At 43.8% G+C, this 20985-nt stretch overlaps 1 protein-coding gene across 2 annotated transcripts in view; it reads left to right on the top strand.

The window, feature by feature from the left end:
• Positions 1 to 20985, top strand: part of FAT3 (FAT atypical cadherin 3) — a 638491-nt gene that overhangs the window by 444068 nt on the left and 173438 nt on the right. For both annotated transcript variants that reach the window (XM_045790757.2, XM_087868258.1), the window contains exon 4: positions 13211 to 13272. In XM_045790757.2, coding sequence (XP_045646713.2) covers positions 13211 to 13272 — 62 coding nt within the window. The remainder of the gene's footprint in view (positions 1 to 13210; positions 13273 to 20985) is intronic.

Raw genomic sequence — 20985 nt, 5'->3', positions numbered from 1 at the left:
TAGTCTCTCTAGTTTGAGCCCCAGATTCTCTAGTGCTAGGACACCAGTGTGACTCAAAAGAATTAAAATTGCAGCAAAACTAAATAATCTTGTGGAATGGATGCTAACAGGCACCGGTTCCATGACATGTAGCATCGAAATGTACAAGTACTAATTATCCACTAATTACAACCACAGTAGAATTGAGCTCATTTTCACTGAGAAAGGACTGACACAGTGTTGTGAATGGCTTAAAAATCTACTCTCAGACTCTGTAGGCAGAGCCATTTGTTTAGAAGATACTGAATTTCTCAGAGTGCCAACAAAGAAGATGACATTTTCTTTTAATCTGGGTGGCATGTTTATTTGGCTAGTGGGTTTTTAAATGGGTCCCTCTTGTGTACCCACCCATTACAAACCGTTAGCCCCAAGACCAAACACAAAACTGCTAAAAATGTGGAGGAAACATTTGCAGCTCTGCTGACTTCATGGGAGGGCTTGGGGGTCAACGTTGGGATGCCAAGAAAAGGAGGAGGGAAAGACAGAGAGACCTGAGCGTAAGTGCCCAGCACACCCACCAGCAGCTGCAGCCCTTATTTTTCAGTTTGCCAGGGTCAGCCATCTCTCTCTCATCCCTGAAGTAGGAGGAAAACTTCAACAAGCTTCTGCCACCTCTCCTAAGGGAACCAGTAAAGGAAAACCAAGCAAATAATTACAGTGTGCTGGTTAAGGGCACAAATTTAGGAGTTCCCCAGAGCTGGTCACTTGGTCATGTAGCTCTCAATAAATGATACGTATTTATGTTGATTTTCTGGATAAACATGGAATAAATGAGATCTAGAGACAGATTCCGCAATGGTCTTCAAGGCCGCCCGCCTCCCCCACCTCGCTATACCAACCCCTGTCCCACAAGCCAGTATTTACTGCCCTTTGATTTTTCCCCAGCCATGCTTTTTCAATGATTTTCTCAGAACGAGAAGCCAAAATGGCCACCTAAGTCACCCTTGTGATAAGACATGACGGAGGTACCCCTTAGCACACTCCTCACCAGATTATTGGTTGCATGTTGGAAGAATTAATTCATCAGATTCTAGCCGGGAGTGTGATCCTACAAGGCCCTTTGACTTGTCCTGCATTTTGATATTCACTGCGGAGCGCCTTGTGGACCTAGAGAAGTCAGAGGCTGGCTGCTTTTTGCAACCCCCACTTCCTATTTCTCACCCCCACATACATACTTGTAATGTTCTTTGGGAAGTGAAACATGGGCTGAGCCCTCTCTGACAGCCAGTGAGCAACCCTACTTACATGTGACAGATTCTTGGATAAATAACATAATTTAGTTAAACAAAGAGTAAAGGCAAAAGAGAAATAAAATACATATTAGAAAGACTCAAGAAAAACTCATTAGCATTGGCAATCTGCCATTTCCCCCCATTAACCTCAATTAACCGCACAGACTGCAGACTCTGACATATGATACAAAAAAAAAAAAAAACATGGCTGTATGAACTTGTAACATTTTGTGTTAAAAACCCAAAATAATAATTATCACAGCACATAATTCCATTTTGAATTTATTTAGAAGCTTTTTCCAAAAGACATGGGAGGTTTTACAAGCTGTAATAGAAATGCTGAGTGATCATTCCCATAGATACGGGCCATCACCTGCTTTGGGTGGTGTATGTGTGGTTGCATTCACACACACGTCCATACACATTTTCAATAGTATAGTTAGTTCATCCAATAGACTAATATTGATTGATCCCCACCCATACGCCAGACACTTTGCTAGGCATAGGAGATACAAAGATTAGCCTAGGTTCCTATATTCTTTTAATGAACATTCAATGAATGAAAACACGGTTGCCCTGGAGAGGTCATAGTCCATGGAGGGAGACAAACATATAAACAGAATACAAAGTGATAAAGCTATAATGCAATTATTTATAAAGTTCTCTATAAAAGACCATAAGGAGTGTACAACTCTCACTGATTTGATACAGCAGTTTTTCCCACAGAGTTCTAAAAGATTCTAACCTCTCCTTTATTTCCACTTATATTTATAAAGGGAAAAAAATACTGTGTGTTACTCCTAGTGAGGAAAAGGGGATTGCTCCCCCATCAAATCACTGCCATGTTACAGAGGAAGAAAAGGAAACACACAACATTTTTAGACTTGCACAAAGTTGCTGCATTTATAAATGATTAAGCATGAATTTCATCATTCTTAAGAGAGGTGGTACTTCTTCCCAAGGCACAGAAAGACCATGAAACTCCATTAATTCAGACTCTTGTTGAAGAGGATTTTACAGCAGTTGAAAATGCAGATTCTAGAATATTTCAGGAAACACATGCTTACTGCTTTCAAATCAACACATAAGGTTAATGCAACTATTAAAGTGTTACCAAACAAAAGAGCTGGTTGGACGGACTCTAATGAATAGTTACATAGGCTATTTGCAATTAGAACATCAAAATGGAGGTTGTTAAAATTAAAAGCGCTTTGCAGATGGTTTGTCTTAAGTACATTAAATATTCCCCTGGGACCTTTCCACCCTATTAATTTACCTAGGTAGTACAAAGGTAAACTTCAACCAGCCCCAGAACTATTACAAATTCTCAGATAGATGGGATGAAAAATAATGAGGTTTTACAGTGTATATATAAGTTTAGGACAAAAGGGAAGGATTGAATTATGTGGAAATTAACTGGAAAACGTGTGATCTAAAAAGGGGGGAGGGTTGTCAGTCTTCTGATAACATTCAAAGCTCTCCATAACGAGCGATATTTTTCCCAGGTTTTTCTTAAATTGAGTTGCAAAACATTGCTCCTGCCCAAGACCTTGTGTAGATCACAGAGCAAAGATGATCTTAGACAACGGCGTGCCTACGAAGCGCGAATGTGTTTCCAAGACTTTACACATCGTCTGAGTAATTTGCACTTTCCCAACCTTCTGATTTTATCTGTCACGTGAAAACAGATGTAGAAACAAATTATTTGCAGTGAAATCATTTCTAAAGGGGAGTGCAGTGGTGGTTTTCACACCTCTGGAGTGTGTGGGAATTAAAGAACTTCATAGTGTTCATTTGAATAAGGAGAAGGAAACTTAACTCTCACAGACTTGGTTATTACATTTTCAAACATTGTCGGAGGTGACGCATCTGAAAACAATAAGGTGTCTCTCTTGGATGTAATTATAAATAGCATCCCAGTGCTGTTAGGGCTTTTAATAAAAATAAAAGTTAATGCACTGCTTTTTATAGATGGTACTTCTGTTCTTTCAACAGCCTTGCTAAGTGCAAGGCGCTGTGCCAAGTATTTCATCTGTACTGTTTGCTCCCCAGAGCTTGGGAGGGAGTTCGATCTATCCCCATTTCAGAGACCATAAGACTTAGATCAGAGAAGTTGTATAACCTGTCCTTGGTCACACAGCTAAGAAATCAGAGAACCAGGATTTAAAACCACCGGATGTTTTTTCCTGCTTTATCAAAGATTAGTTGCCCAAAGAGCCGAGGGTCCATTTCTGGGTTCTCTATTCTGTTCCATTGGTCTATGTGTCTGTTTTTGTGCCAGTACCATGTAGGATTTAAAATCAGACTTACCTTTCTCATTAATCTGTCTCATGCCTGGCTATAAACTTGCTACTTCAACGTTTTCCATCTTCTCTGTCTGTTGGAATCTTGTTCACCATTTACGGCCCAGTACAAATTCAACATTCAATTTATTCCCTTAAATTTTCCCGTCGCAAGATTTCATCTTTCCTTCTTTGGGGTACTTGGACTTGTCCAGGGTATATTAGATCACATCTTGTATCATCGCTATTTGCATATGTGTCTGTCTCCCTCACTGGATGCTATGGGGACAAACATAAAGGCTTATTGTTGTATCCTTTTCTCTCTTCCTAATGTGCCTTGTATTCAAATATGCTTTTGTGGTTAAGAGATAGCATGGAGGGGGTGTTTACCTGTGCTACCCGAGGACCAGATGGAGCCAATAGAGGCATAACACAGTACAAGAAAGCTGCCAGAAAAAAGTCAAACTGTGGCTGAGATAAACCATTATATCAGGGATAGATACAAGGCATGTGTCCCATCTAAAATCAGAATAAACCTGGCAACCATGGGGTTTAGTCCTTTGCTGGGTGGATTCAAAATAGAACTTTGTAGAATTCAGGAGCCCCTGGGTGGCTCAGTCAGTTAAGCGTGTGCCTTCTGCTCAGGTCATGATCTCAGGGTCCTGGGATCGAGCCTCGCATCAGACTCCTCGGCAGGGAGTCTGCTTCTCCTTCTCCCCCACCCCTACCCCCGCTCAGGCTCTCACTCTCTCTCTCTCTCTCTCTCTCTCAGATAAATAAATTAAATATTTTTTTAAAAAGAACTTTGTAGAATTCAGTTGAGGACACACAGAAGACTATGTGCCAGGGACCCCTTTAAATTCTTTTGTATTTTAAAATGGAGTATTTTTCATTGGGGGAGAACTAGACCATTCGGATAAGCCAAAAGAAATCAATTACCTTAGCCTCATCACCCAGCAACAACAACTGTCTGTATAGATTCTCACTCTTGGCTGAATTTTGGAATCACCTGGAGCTCTTTAAAAGTCTCTGTGCTCTGACCTCTGCCCATCCCAAATAATTCAGAACTTCTGGATGTGGGACCGTGGCATCAGTGTATGTTGATGCTCCCCACGTGATTCCAAAGCACAGCCAAGTGTGAAAAGCAGCCGTGGTCTAGAACCAGGCTTCTCAAAATGTTGTGTACATACGATCCCCTAGGTGGGGGAGGAGCCCGCAGTTTTGCACATGCCGCTGGCTCCTAGGTGACGCTGATGATGCTAACCCATGCCGCACTCTGATCAGCAAGTATGTGTAATACCTTCTCGATAAAATGTAACACTGTGCGGACGAAGGACTTCTGGTGGATAAGTTTTTGGACAAGTTACTCCAGCCACTTAAGCTGTAAGCATCAGTTTCCTTATCTGTCAGGTGACATCGTGAGTAGTAGGAATTTCACAATTTTTGTGGCCCAGATGTTTAGACATATTTGAGGGGAAGTCTCAAGATGGGAAGGAAGCACGACTAGAGCCTGGAACACATATGATACAACAGGCATGATTTTTGGAGCTCATAATAAGAGTTACATTATTTGAGCATTTAATATGTGCCAGGAACCAAACTAAGCATTTTAAATCAATTATTTAATTTAAGAAGCCTCATTTTACCGATAAGCTGCTGGTCAGAGAAGCTAAGTAACTTGCTGAATACCATGCAGTTGCCTGTGGGCGGGACTGAGAGGCGAGACCAGACAGTCTAATGCCGGAGGCTGAGTGCCAGTCAGTGCACTGCTAACCAGTTCCCCATCATGCTTCCCGGACTAGATCATCTGGGAGACCCATCCATATAGTGTCACTTAGATTTCCAGCCACTACTTCTTCCTTATTTTGGTCATCTGATATTCAGAATTATGCAAAGAAAAATCTTGGCAGAAAACATAAGGGGGACATGTGCGCCATATTGCACATCTGAGCACACACGTCAGTGGTATGTTAATGGCACCTAACATGGCATCATTTCATACAACATCCTTAATATTGGTTCACCATCTGTAGCTTATGTTCTCTGAAGAAATCTAATATGGCATTCAAGGGTTAGCTAGATCCCCTAGAGACTTCTTCAGGTACATAAATCCTTCTTCATCTAGGCCACACCAGAAGGCAGAGCCAGAGGGCTGTGTGAGATTAGGAGGGAGAGCCATGGGGATTGGTGATGGGGAGAGAAACTCAGGGAAGAACAGATGGGACTGGTAAGTACCCAGGTATTCTGGCAAAAGTAGACTCATACACAGCATCTTTGGTCCTCTGTGTGTGTGTGTGTGTGTGTGTGCATGCTTATGTGGGTGTGTGTGGCAGGAACACATGGTACAGGAGAGAATTATTCAGAGAAGAGGTCTTTGGAATATTCTCCACCAAACAACATCTTCATTATTCCTCCCTCATTGGCCACTATCTTATCCTTCACCCTGATGACAAGTTACCTTGACCCCGATCCCCTAATCGATCTTGTCCATAGTGAGTAGTACAGCAAGGGAGCAGGGCTTGCTCGAACCTCAGAACTCTCCCTCCGAGCTGTGGGCAACTCCATCTGTCAATGGGGCCTGAAGTGACGGTACAAGGGTGTGTGCCAGCCTCAGCACTCCTCCTGCACAAGCTGGCTCTTTCCCCTGTGCTACCTGGAGCAGCTACAGCGTCCTATATCCAAGGGGGAAAGTGTTTCTGGCAGAAGAATCCTGCCTGCACTTTCCCTACTGCTCAGGCAGACTTGAGAAATGCCATCCATTGGCTTGCAAAGAAAGCAAATGACACTTATCTGTAACAGAAAACCACCAGCTCTGAACCACGTGTGACCCACAGGGTCTTCATCCTTGCTTCAGGATGCATCCTCACTTACACAGTTCTAAAGCTTCTACTGGCATCTTCGAAGTCACTGTCTATAAAGAAAAGTTGAGGTTGCAGGATAAAGCTCCATCAGTGATTTCCCTGTCAGATTTTCTTAAGAAAATTTAATAGAAGCACTGTGTATTCAGTCAAGCAACTCCAAATCTTTACATCTCAGGAAACAGCTCTTACTTGAGAAACTTGTCTGCTGGAGCCAGTTTCCAGACCCTTTTTTTAACCCCATCATAACCGATGCTTTAGCTCTTGTGTATTTTTTATTTCTGGTGGTTCTTGTCTTTTTAAAGAAATATTGTTCAGGGGCACTCAAGTGACTCAGTCAGTTAAGTGTCCGACTCTTGAATTTGACTCAAGTCATGATCTCAGGGTCATGAGATGGAGCCCCGTGTCGGTCTCTGTGCTCAGCGGGGAGTCTGCTCATCATGATCTCAGGGTCATGAGATCGAGCCCCGTGTCGGTCTCTGCGCTCAGCGGGGAGTCTGCTCATCATGATATCAGGGTCATGAGATGGAGCCCCGTGTCGGTCTCTGTGCTCAGCAGGGAGTCTGCTCATCATGATCTCAGGGTCATGAGATCGAGCCCCGTGTCGGTCTCTGCGCTCAGCGGGGAGTCTGCTTGAGCTTCTTTCTCTCCCACTCCCACTGCCCCTCCCCACCACACTCTCTCCCACTCTCTCTCTCTCAAATACATAAATAAATCTTAAAAAAAAGAAATATTGTTTGTTATAGAACACATATTATCTGGTTCTTTCTTTAAAACAAACTTAATAGATGCCTTCACTCCAACTTTAATTTTTCCTATCAAAATCTTTGCATTTGAATTTGCATTTGCGCTGAAATTTGCACTTATTGTGTGTCCACTTCATTCTCCAAAGTCAGTGCACAGCCTTATGTCCGCATGTAAATAGGCGGGCGACACTTGAAGGCTTCTGATGGGCTGAATTGAACTGATGAGCTGAAATGGAAGTTCTAGAAGTTGGGATCTTATGGAAGAGAAAATAAACATGAGAATAACTAAAGGTTTTTTTTTTTTCACTTAAAAACACACACTCGTAGTTAACAGATATTTTTGTTTTCCTCCTTTTGAGAGACACGTGTGTGCTTAAGTGTTGATTTTGTGCAGTGAATGAAAACCATCAACAAAACAAAAAAGCAATCTACTGAATGAGAGAAGATATTTGCAAATGATATCTCCAATAAGGGGTTGATACTCAAAATGTATGAAGATTTTTTGGATAAATAAAAAACAGAACGCAGCCCCTCTTGTTCCTGCCTGGGTGACGCACCCACATCCTGCTCAGCCGGGGCTTAGGTCCACCAAGAAGAAAGTGAGGTCAGTGAGAGATCAGAGAATGATCTCCTTTTAATGTTTTTATATTATTGTAGACTCCTTACACTGAAAAGAGACTTAGAACATTCCCAGGTAAGGAAACAGGCCTAGGGAAACCATGTCATTGCCTGGAAACTCATACCCAATAACTGACAGGACTGAGGCCAGGACCCAGGTCTCCGGGCTCCCAGGCAGGGGCTTTGCCACCACTGCACATACTCATCTGCTAGGGAGACAGTGAAGAGGCTTCAGAATTAGCGTCCCTGGTAGGAATGATGGCTTAATCGCTGGTGACCTTGGGCAACTTATTTAAGTCAATTTCTTCCTATAAATGGAGTCAGAATAGTTCTCGTCTCTTGTAACTGTGAGATTCAATGCGAGCATGTATGTGAACTGTTTAGTACAGTGGCGGCCACATAGCACTCAGCAAATGTGGGATACTATAATATGACCATTTTCCCACCTTTCTGCATAAATTAGATAGAAACCAGGATGTGGAAGACTGTGGAAACAGCCACAAAGCCTCTGTGCATAACATTAAAGATTAAAAAGCTATCATCAGCAGCTAAAAAATAAAAAAAAATAAAAGCCTGTCAGCAATTGTACTAAACACCTCCAACGTTCAGCATGAAAGGGAATTCCAAAAATTGGGAAGACCTTGAAATTACTCAAGGAATGAAATAGAGCGTTCAGGTCACTCTAATTCCCATGGTTTAGGACCACTGTGGCCACTCTGTGTAAAACAGCACTGAGCATCTGGAAGGTTCATTCAAGCGAATTTTGCTTTAAGGTGCTAGCTTCTGTGTTAAGTACCAAGAACATGAGGTGAATAAGATCTGTGTTTTACTCCTTTATTGGATCATATTAGGAACAATTCGCTAACAAACAGAGCCACATATTGGGTGCCGTGATAGTAGTATTTACATGTTTAACAACTGTGACAGGTGCTGCTCTCGGTTCCTGAGGTCAAAATCTCTGCCTTCCTGAAACTGTGGTCTAGAGGGGGATCCTGACCACAGATGGGTTACCTGAAACACGCTAGAGGGAAAGTCAGAGAAGGCTTCATCAAGAGGCACCGTGTGAACTGTCTGGAAGGACGGGGAGGGGTTTACCAGACAGCTGGGGGCAGGCATGGAAAAGTGGAGAGCAGAGGAAATGAAGATGAGAAAGACAAAGTACTAATTGTAGTTCACAGGGCTGATAATTCTAGTTGTATTTTTTTGATACTGAACTCAGCTTCCAGCAGTCTTGGAAAATTATGCTGAAGCAGCTAAGACCTGCATTGCTTCAAGTAGCACTTAAAGAAAATGTGAACGTCACGGCAGTTAGATTACACAGCTGCGACCCAGGACACCCACAGGGAGAAAGAGCCAGGGAAAGATGTCATCTCACAAGTATGGCTTCTCTGACCATAACTACTTAGAACCCTCTAAGTTCTCTTTTGAACAGGCAGTGCATTTTCGTGCTCAGGCTCTTTGTCAGAGAGACTGTGAGAGTCCTCCGTCTCCACAACAAAAAATCACAACTAGTCATTTTTAAAGTAATTGCATGGTTCCAGCCATATGCTCTCCCCCCTTCACTTTAGTGAGTATCATTCACTTAGGACTGGCGTAATTCCCCTCCTAAATTGGAGGTTTGCATATGTAATTATATCAAATGATGTGTTTGTTTATATCTCCAAACCACATTCAAAAGCTTGCCTATGATTTATCTTTGAAATTCAATTTCATCATGTCAGTCCCCAATTTACTGTGCCCAATGGGTCTTCAGTTACGTGTGTGACATACACGCCTCTCTCCTGCAGAGATTACACAGTGGGGTTGCATTCCCCGGTGATGCATCAGAAGAGCTGGAGAGAGAGAGGGTGCTCTGTTCTATCCTCTCCCCTCTTCTAAGGCCCGGCTACATTCAGGTACAACAGAGTTGTTGAAAATGAAGACGCATGCAGCATTGGCTATTTTGGTGAATTCCTCTGGACTGGGAGGATGGCTCGCTGCGTTCCTCTCTGACTGAAAAACGGTGCTGCTAAGTGCCAGAGCTCATCCAAGTATGTCTCTTGGTGTAGCTGGTCCCATCTTGATAACAAGGATTATTTCCTAGTACAAATAACTGCCAGTTGTGGCTTTAACCCAAAAAAACATTATGTTCATTACCCAAAAAACTCCCCGTGGACAATTCATCCCAACCCGTCTTCATGCCTGATTCCTAAACTAACTTATCCGTCCTTTCTTTCATTTATTTTTAAATGTCTGTCTTCTCCAAACATGAGGGGCTTGTTAAAATCTAAAAGGCAGAGTTTATGATCTCCTCCTGATTTTTAAACAGCTTTACTGACATGTAATTTACATGCAATGACATTCACCCATTTGAAGTATACAATTCAGTGGTTCTCAGAATACATATGGGATTGTGTGACCATCACCACAATCTGTAATTTTAGAGCATGTTCATCACCCTGGAAGAAACCTTGTCTCCACGAACATCATTTCCTGTCCTCCACCCCACCTCATCTGATTTCCTACCGATTCTCACTTTTGACTTAGATTTTTTTTTTACCTGCCTTTTACCTTCTATCTGTGAAAATAAAGATAATGGAAACACAAAGAACTGAAACCTACAGAGGTTTTCCTGCCTTTTGTCCAGGACCAGAGACTGCTTGGCTTTCTCACAGCTCCAGGTTCACTGTTGTGTATGTTTCAGACTTTTCAGGAAGGCTGTTTCTTTCTCGGTTGGCTGATAAATATGTGAAAAACACATCCTGGTGACAGGATGCCGATGACAGGGAAGCCACACTGCTCTCCCAGTCCCACATAAGCATTGTGCAAATAAGTGGCTTTCCTTACAAAAAAAAAAAAAAGAAAGAAAGAAAGAAATCACCCTAAGACAAATCAGGAGAGAAAGCCTGACCTCTTCCCTGTGGATGGCACGTCCCAGGGGGCCACGGCTGCCTGACCCAGTGAGGAGGGCCTGATGTGACACAAGTGTCCTAGGGGGGACAGAGGGCAAAGGGCTCCTGGTCTTTTGTGCCTGGAAGAGCAGCAGGCAACCAGCACAGTGAAGGCTGACAGCCCTTTCATCCATGTATAGCCTCCCTCTAACTAGTGTTTCTCATTCCCATTGTGACCTTTCACAGAGGAAGCCCCCTGAAGAGGTGGTGAGGTTCGCGAAAGCCTCCCTTTCCTTTCTGAGAAGACAGTTACTTCTTACTTGGAAAGTGCCATTGTGACATGTGACCTTGTTGGATAGAACGGCCTGGAAATGAAGGCATCAGATTTGTGTGTGAGATGCCCCTTGGTGTCGCCACACTGACCTTTAGTCAGTACGAACCAGAGAGCTGGGCCCCCCCCTTTATTCCTCCTTTATCACCTCAGCCACCAGGGCACTCACACCACCTCTGTCTCCCCCTCATTCATCCCTGACCCCCCTGTGCACACTGAGCCAGATGCTAAAGCAGCTCGATGCGTTTCATTCCTGGATGTGGCTGGGCAGAAAAATTAACGTCAGTAAAAAGTCATACCGAGATTCACCAAAGGAGAGTGAAATGGCACAGAGCCTCCTTTGAGAATCAGAGAACCCCAGACACTTGGACACAGTAAATGAGCGATGGAGCGGGCACAGGATCTGAGTTGTTGAGGTTCCCCGGAGGGGTTCTGATGGGCCGCTAGGGAAGAGAAGTTACTGATTGTCCCCCTTGAAACTCTTGATACCGGTCTTCTCTCCGGAACCTCAGACGGTAGCTGATCCGTATCCCAGGAGTGCCTCGCGCCGCGCCATTCAGACAGAGGCTCTCAGTAAGTGGCTTCAAATGCATATGAGAAGCATGCACCCCAGTCCACCCACAGATACTCTCCTGGCACGCAGAAGAGTACCTTCCCGAACAAACACATTCTAAGTCTGTGGCAAAACTGAAGATTAGAATATAAATTCTCTCTTCTACGGCAACTTTTGTCAACTGAGCATTAATGAAGTTCCTATTCTTTGTTGTAGGCCAGTGGCTACGAGGGCAGCAGGGCTTCAGGATGAAAAGGCAGACCCTTCCCATGAAGGAACTCTGTCAACTCGTCTAGTGGGGCCATACACACACGTGAACAATGGATTATAGCACAGAGCAAAGAACAATGATGGAGGCATACACTGGTTGTGTTGGGACACACCAGATGGGCACCTAATCCTGGAAGACAGGTCACCTCTCTAACATCTGAGCTTAATTTGAATCATCTGTAGGTGAAGCAGTGAGGTGGGGCAGCTTCCAGAAAGAATTCATGGAAAGACAGATCATTTGCGCAGTGGGAACACAGCTTTCCCTCCCATGGGGAGTGTGGACAGATGAGAGTGAAGGGGAGTGGGGCCAATTTGTTAAGAGCCATGCTACCCCCAGTGGGATTTTATTTTGAAGGCCATTTCACCTCCTGGGGTCTTTTCTTGGCTTTCTCTAAAATCCATGTGCTCCCACCCACCACGTACGTGTGAACTGTAAGCTGGAGGTCATGAGTTCCTCAGCAGATCTTGGTAAAATGCCTTTTCCATACTTCCCATACCTCACTAGTGTGGGGAGCGAGCTTTATATGTGATTTTCTCTGCTCTTTTCTGTCCATCAGCACAAGTTGCAAAAACAGCCTAATCCATAGTCTCTTGTCTTCAGGGACAGTGTGCATCAAGAAATGGGATATAAATTTGACTTCCTAATTGCCATTTGACAATAATAATAATAAAACCTACAAAAGACAAATTGGTGCAATAAAGCTGGGCAGCCTTGAAGGTTGTGTCTTCTCATTGCCTTTTCTTTGTCTTTATGCTCAAAGGAGCGATTCGTGCACGGGAAACACCATTCGAAGGAAAGATACAGAGATATTTCCCATGTGGAGCTGATTTTGTGTAAAGGTTTCAACACAGAAAACAAAATGATAAAATTACAGTGGGAGGCCTTCGGTTATATAAGTTATTAAATTTGAAATAATTATGTGTACGAGTAGCTGTTACAGAAGTAACCTTCTTTGTCAAGGGTAACAGAAAATGACACCAGCATTAAAACGTTAAATAAGAAAGTGCTATTTCATAGCCTGATTCTGATCAGCGTCAACAACCTATTAGTGTTCAAGAACTCTGAAATCTTTAATGAGGCTCTTACTGTAGAATTTCAGTCATATGCAAATGAATCATTGAAATTCCTCATTATTAGGAAAACAGTGGTTCCTCGGTGAGTTTCTATATCCCCAGAGTGATTACGGTACCTAACTGAGGTATGCAGAGCTAGAACAAATTTTTCAGGTTTTCTTTGTAAATTTTATTTTGTTTTAAGGATAATTCAGAGAGCATCCTGACGGTCACTGGGGATTGGAATGTTACTGTTCCCTATCAATTTTTGCTTTTCCTTTAACTGGATTTGCTTCCCGTGCTCAGTAAGCCACTTGCCCCAGATATTTAAAAGTCAAATATTCTCATTTCTACGCAGGTCTGATTACAACAACCTCAAGGAAATTGGATCGAGAACAGCAGGCAGAACATTTTCTAGAGGTAAGTGCATAGAGGGAACTAGCATTCATTAAAACTGACTTTCACTAAACTTCTTTAACCTTCAATGTAGATTAGAACTTTAATATATTTGAACTGTGGATTCCGAAGTGAAGATGTCTCTCTTGGGCTGATCGGTTCTGAAGGTGGAGATTTCTGGTGCATTCGTCCCAACACGCTCCTGTGGGCCGAGCAGGGGTGGCAGAGCAGCCTTTGCCTTCCTCTGAACACAGGCAGATGCGGCAACATCTCTGCCTTGACTTCAGGCCCCTTTGTCAATCATCAGAAAAGAAGGTTCAGGAGCAGAGCCCTGGGAGCCTCCAGGGCCTGGGATGTGAAGAGAGCAAGAGCCAAAGTGCTGTGATCAGAGCAAAGTACATCATTTGTGAAGACGCGTGTTGCTTTGCTTCTCATTTCTTTTCTGGGGAGAGGGTGGAGGAAGAGAAGCCTGCTAGTTGATTCACTGCCCGAGACGACTGTTTCTGAAACCATAAAATGTACTCCTATAATTCATTAAGACAGAAACAGCAGCAGTATAAACTGTAAGAGTGTTATTTCTGGAGGGAAAAAAAAACACACCATAAGGCAAAAGATGAGAAAATAGATATGAAAGAGCTTCGTGGAACGTTCTTTCTATACATATCGAGTATCTTTATTGGGAGCTTGAAGTCTGGGTGGTATGTATGGCACTGGGATTTCAGCGTGATAGTCTGATATGGAACAGATGACAATGCTTGGAAGTTAGGGCTTTGTTAAGGTTTTATCACACATCCGCGCTTCTAAAACGGTCTGTTAGTCCCTAAGAATCACTCACTGGAATCTGCAGGTCCTACACACACACACACACACACACACACACACACACACACACACACACTCTTCGAATCTCTTCTGGTATTTTCCTTTAAATCAGTTCACCAGCAAGGATTTATTTACTAATCCCTGGACTAGGAAGTGGTGCCTAAAATCCTGGAGCAGCCCTGCCACGATTAGCTTCAATGGCTAAAAGCTGTTTAATTGCCCTGGACCTCAGTTTCCCCTACTGCGAAATGTGGCAAATAATTACTCCTCCATATACCTCAAAGGATTGCTATTAGGATCAACCCTTATATTTTATATCAAAGTACTTTTAAAACTCTTAAAGCATTATACATAATAAAGGATTATTATTATTATCATGCAGCACTGTGATAATCCTTTTAAAGCATTGCTATCATCTCATAAAGATGAAAGACTCCAGGCTGCCAAAAAAATAATTGTTGTAATTCTTTTTTTTCAAAATCATACTACTGGGCTGCAGTTCGTATCTGGTCCGGAATTAGAGTACATTTGCCAGAATAGTAACACCTTATATTATATTTATGTGCTCCTTTTCTTTGCAACAGAGGCCAGGACTCCTGGGGATGTGATCTCAGATAGTTGAACCCATTACCTGCCCGTGGGGAAAAGGAGGGCATCTCATTAGCTGGGGGATCTGCCCAAGATCCCTTACTGCCTTGTCCCTGGAAAGAAAGGGTGGTGTCTTGGGGGGGTGGAGGTTGGTGCAGAGTGTGACTCTAGGGAAGAGTGTTTTCCAGGCATTTGAATTTACTTCCCAGAAGAATCCTTAACAGTTTTGCATCCTTTACAGACTTAACACAAATACTGACCAAATAGTTCCATCCTGTAGGGTCACACCGATGGATCTGGCACATCATTTCTCAGCACCTGGGATTAATCTGCCTGGGAAGTAGTGTCATAAAGCCTCTAGCCGCCTCTTAGAATTGTTGGGAGAAATATGTGTCTAACACCCGGTCCGGAATGTGGCACTAAGTAGGTGCTCAGTAAAGTGTAGCCGTACCTGTTGCTGTTTTAATTATCCTATAGTGTCATAATGCCCAAACCTCCCGAATGTTTGACTTCATCTCCACGCTCCAGGACAGAGAGTAGCTCGAAGGCAGCTGGCGTGTAGAAAGGAGCCTCAGACGTCAGCCGCTGGATGTGGCCTGGGTCCCAGGGTCTGCCCTGAGTGCTGGGGATACAGAGTAAACAGGAAGGGGCAGGGGGCATGTAATAAACGAATAAAAGCCTTAAGTTCAGATACAGGCTCTCCGAGGCCACTCAAAGAAGTTTCCATGATAGTGGCTGAAAGTGGGGGTGGTAGGCAACATCCAATAGACTGGTCAGGAGAGCCTCTTTGAGTGGGTGACGTTTGGTGACGTGAAGCCAAGATTCTGTTCAAGGTCAGTGTGATCACCTAGGCCAGTGTGATTAAGGGTTTAAAGGTAGGCGTGGGTAAAGATGGTAGGAAATAAAGTTGCAGGAGGCAAACAGGGCTGTAGTAAGGATGACGCATTTTTTCGTGAGTGCAGTGGAAAGCTAGTAAGCCTGAGTGACATGATATGCTTGCCAGTATAAGCTTCTCAGCTGAGCAGAAATGGGCTGGGGCAGGGCACAGGTAGCAGGGAGACTCTGGGGGGCTTCTAGAGGGATCCATGTGAGACGTGATGATGGGTTCGGATGAAGGTTGTTAAAAAAAAAAAATAACCCAAGAAGACAGTTAAGGTTCTAGAAACAAACTTAGCCGCTTCACAAAGCAGACTGCGTCCACTCGGTGGCTGCAAAGTGGGGTGCAAGGCAGAAGGCTTTCACAGGGTGAAGAGTAAAGAAGAAAGAAGAGAACAATTAAATATATCTGACTGGCTGAGGCCACACAGCCAACCTCGCCTGGTGTGAGAAAGAACAAAGAAGTAAGGATAGAGCCCAGAGTTGGCTTGGTGTTTGGGGATTGGCTGACTGGATGTCCTTTGGTTCTGGTCAAGCAGAGGGTTTACAGAGGCAAGGAAGTTAGCTAAGTTTCCATTTGCTGATGTGGCCCCTGAGATAGCAGTGTTTCCGTGTTGGACCTAGAAATTTATTTCAACCAGGGTGAAGGCAGTGGGTCAAAGGGAAGGGTCTGATACAAACCCCATCATGATTCTGGCCCACGGGCAGCACGCTGGCATTTCTGAATTCTCAGAGTGGAGATTTTAAACATCCTGGGTCAGCCGAACCAATCCAACTGGCCCCAAGCACCCACCAACGCTCTGCCCGTCTCCCAGGATCCCTATCATCTGTGCTCTTTCTTTTAGTCACCTCTGTGGCTGAGGTTTTCAAACACCAGCTAATCTCAGTCTCCCTCTCTGTCTCGCTCAGTCTCTCCATCTCCCTTTATCTCTCTCGCATGCACACTCTTGCTCTCACTTTCTAAATCGTAGCAGTTCTTCAGCACGCTGTGTTTTTCCTACATAACTTGGCTGTGATGGTTTCAATGACATTCATTTCTTTTTTTCTGGATGGATCATGGAAAGGGTACTGCTTTAACTGAGTCCTCCCAAAACAGAGCAAAATAATACCATTCAGAGTGCAGAATAGAGTTCTCTGCTGTACACGGATTTTTGTAACTGCTAATACATCGTGTGAGTTTAAAGTGCTGGGTGTGGGTAATTAACCTCCTGGAGAGCCTTTAATTGCCAAGATAACCCTATGTTCCTCTTAAACTCATATTAACCTTCTGGCTCTATTTCGTATCTCTCCTTCCCAATAAAACAAAATTGACTTTTCTTGAAAGGACCCATTTAGAGGCTGACCTAGCAGGTACACTTCTGAGTGCGTAACCAGGAGGGCATTAATGATTTGTTTCTAGTTTGCTATCCCCATGACAGAAGGCACTTGAATTGTATACTGCTGGTACTCTGCCTGTACGTTGAATTAAGATACTTAGCTTGACCAGGTTTGGGCCGTAAGGGTTTTTGAGTTTGTAAGCGTTCACCTTCCATCTCTGACTATAAGAGGACCGTTGTCACCAGAACCAAAGGATTTGCTGAAGAAAGAGCAGCAAAGAACTGTAGAAACATTCACAAGTACAACTTGTTCTTCTTTGGTGAATTCTAAGTGTTCACTCTTGCCTAATTTGAAGTCTGTTATGTGTAAACTTTGGAGTGGTCTTCTCTCCCTACCATAAAATGCAAAAATATGGGATTTTTAGCTCACTTATTCAAAGTCATATACATTCCTTGATAGCCTTTTATGTTTGTAGCAGAAGTGGAAGGCTAATTCGGGGAAATAGATGCAGGAAGTTGATAGTGAATGCATAAACTAAATAGTTAATGTTTCAGCTTAGCGGTTATGACTTTAGCCCTAATTATCTCACTATCAGAGAAGACAGCTGCAAAAAGGGAATCAGTGCAGGGAATAAACACAGGGATCATTGACCCCTTTTCCACATCTGTAAGGTGGGGATAGCAATCCCTAACACAGACTTGGTGTGAAGAGTTATGGGATGACAGGTGAAAAGTGCTCAGGACGCTGACTCTCAGACAGCAAGTGTTCCGTGAATGGTGGTGGCTGTTGTCAGTTCTCTGTCTTACTTCTCTCTGTCTTTGGAGTGTCTGTTCTAGTACCTGGTAAACAGGAGACACTCAAAAAGTGTCCTGTGAATGAGTGACTACTCTAAGAGGCCTTTATTCTACCCTGGATGCGGTAGGACAGCAGTTTAGGACACCATGAAGTGCATGGGCTTGGAGACAGAAATAATGGAATACGTTGCTTCTTTCCATCTCCTTGCCAAGTTAACTTTGACCCCCCATTTCCTTATCTGTAAAGCAGGGATCAATGATCCTTACCTCATCAATGAGCCATACAGAGGGCCCGGCACACATAGACACTGCTAAACCATTGTCTGTCCCTCCCTCTTTCCCGTCCCCTCCCTTCTCCCCTTGTCCTCGACAAACATCTTGTCAATTCCCTTTCTTTTTCAGTCCTGGCCCCAGTATTTTGAATAGCTTATAGCAGTTCAATTATTCTTAAAAGATATAGGCACTTAAATAATCCTATAGTTCCGGCTTAATTATGTGTGAATCTTTATCTTGCGTGCTGATAGAGTATTATTTGCCTCCCTTTTGATCTTGAAATGCTTCTCTGTTCAGGGCTGGATGGTTCTGATAAAAGTCTTCCAAAGAGAACAGAGAGCGTGATTTTATTTGCAAATCAAAAAAGATGACAAGGCCCAGTAACCAGCATAAAGACAGGGGATGGGAAATTATGGGGTGTGTGTGTGTGTGTGTGTGTGTGTGTGTGTGTGTAACTTGAAGTAGCCCAGAGAACGTGGCGAGATTTTAGAGTGCAGTTGGTATACATAACAAAGCACATAACAGAGGGACACGCTAGTGCTGTAAGAATGTAAATTATTTACTATCTGTCCCTTTGGCATATCGTCCATTGTCCTCTGTAAGGTACATCTCATATGACTGTTTTTTCTTCCTGCTTGAAATTCTCATCCCTTTTTTTTTATAGTCTTATTTTCCGAGGGAAAAAAACACTGTCCTTTGGTAAGTCTTTGTAACATTTCCTCTTGCCTTGGGATGCAAATTGATTTCTTCGGTGAGTGCACATCCTTAGTGGTTTCTTCCTTTGGTAAGCCTCTGCTCTTGAAATGATGGTAATTTCTAGTGGGGAAGAATTGCAGGCCTATTTCAACCCATTAAGCAGTCCATAGTTTGATGATTTAACTACGAGAGAAATGAAAGTTTCTCTCTTTAGGTTCTTCTTTCTGCCACCTTCAAGAAACTTTGCAGAAAGTACCAACAGGCCTTCAAAAAAGATGGTCTATCCGGGCACGAGAACAGCGCTTGTGGCCAATATGGCCTCGGAGGGAGAGCCGGTCCTCACTTCTGTTTCTTCCTGTGTTGTACCGACTTTGACAGAGTTAATGGAAACTAGCTGTTTTTTCTTCCTGTCTTTAAAGCTTTATTACATGCTGATTCTGGGCCTGGCGTCAGGTGAGACACCAAGCTTCTGTTACTAGAGTGAGTGTGTTTTGCCCACTGATTATTTTTTTCTTCGCCTTTCACAGTGAGGGCATTAGAGTCTAACCTGCTGTTTATTCATGAGCTACTGTAGTTAGCTGCTGTCTTGTTATCAAGGGACTGGTTTTCATTCATATCATCCAGACACTTCTCCCGCATTATACAGATGCAGAAACTGAGACTTAGGAAAGACAAGAGAGAGCCAAGGTCACACAATCCCTTCATAGTAGTGTCCAGGAGAGGTCTTCTTCTCCTCATAGAACAGTGTGGCCCTACACATCCATCCGCACGTTGACATGTGGCCAATGGAATCATCTTTTCCCACTCTTGGTTCACAGCAGATTTACCCAGATGTCAGGTCAGCCCACCCTTAAGTGTCAGCATATATGTGTATGAAATGAGGAGACTTTCTCTTAGACTCTTTGGTTATCCGTTTACCACTCCCTCAGCTGCTCCTCTGTGCCCGCTCCCCTGCCCTTCACCGCCTGCCCAGCTCTGGACAGAGGTTGGCCCTGTTGGCTAACGCCCCAAGGTCAAGGACCAAGTGCCCCTGAGAAGATGTTGTGGCCGCACTGTGCATGCCAGCTTGGACACCAGCGGAAGAATAGACCAGGTGTTACAGGCTGAATTGCCTGTGTTGAAAGTCATATGTTGAAGTCCTAAACCCCAGGACCTCAGAAGGTGACTGTATTTGGAGTCTTTAAAGAGGTAATTAATTAAAATGAGGCCATGAGTGTGGGCCCTAATCCAGTATGACTGGTGTCCTTATAAGAAAAGGAAATTTGGTTGCAGACTCATTCAGAGGGAATCTCATGTGAAGACACAGAGAGAAGACAGTCATCTACAAGCCAGGGAGCGAGGCTTCGTAAGGAACCAGCCCTGTCAACAGCTTGACCTCAGATTTCTAGCTTCCAGAATTGTGAGAAAACAAATGTCTATTGGGTAAGCCATCCATCCAGCCTGTTGTCATTTGTCATGGCCGCCCGAGCTCACTACTGCAGTAGGCGGACTTCATTCACGGGCCCACCCCTGCCCCTTTCTCCTCATACCACCCCCTCACAAGGCTATAGAAACACGTCCAACTTTATTTACTGAGGGATGGGGCAACTGCAAACACAGTGTAGCAGGAAAAAACCTCCACCTAAATCTGGTTATTTCCATGTTCCACACACCACAACTGTGAGTGAGAAGTATCCCCAAGTTAAAATTCTTCACACAAGTCTCCCTCAGGGCGTGCACTGGTTTCTAACTGCTTCTCTTCCCTCAAGTGCTTTCTTTTCTGAGGGCCTGTTTCCTCCACTCTCTGCAGTGAGGGTTTCCAGCCCATCTTTCCCAAAAATCCTGGGATTTCTTGGCTGGGAATCCTTGGCTCAGGAACAAAACCCTTCCCTTCAGATTTTTCTAAATCAGTGTCATTCTTATGTTTTAAATAATGCCCAAGAGTGCTTAAGCAGGCTGGCCGGGGGGGCCTTCGGCACTGCCACTCCAGGTAATTGAGGAGGACTGGGGGTGGTGGTCACGATGGTGGTGGTGGTGGTGTTCATGGTGGTGGTGGTAATTGTGATGTCATGGTGGCGGTGGCAGTCCTGGAGTGGTGGTGATGGTGGTGGTGGTGGTAGTGGCTGGTATGTGTGCACGTGTACCTGTGTGTGGGAACATGTGCGTATGAGGTAGGAGCAAGGATTGCCATTCCACTGCTGCGAAACAGTCCAGGTTGGTGTGAGCTGTCAAGAACGATGTCTTGTGAGATTTTCCCAGCAGTGTGAACTGCATGTATGTATATATATATCACTTTATTTTCCCAGCTGACCAAATAGTAAATATTGAATCAGACACACACAAATTTTTCCAAGCAAATATTAATTCTCAGGGATAGTTTGCTCCAAACAGA

Source organism: Ursus americanus, chromosome 16 (assembly GCF_024610735.1).
Source record: "Ursus americanus isolate L20-20 chromosome 16, mUrsAme1.1.p, whole genome shotgun sequence".
In the NCBI taxonomy this organism is placed as follows: domain Eukaryota; kingdom Metazoa; phylum Chordata; class Mammalia; order Carnivora; family Ursidae; genus Ursus; species Ursus americanus.
The sequence above is the reverse complement of the archived record's forward strand: the minus strand, read 5'-3'. Positions and strand labels throughout refer to the sequence as shown.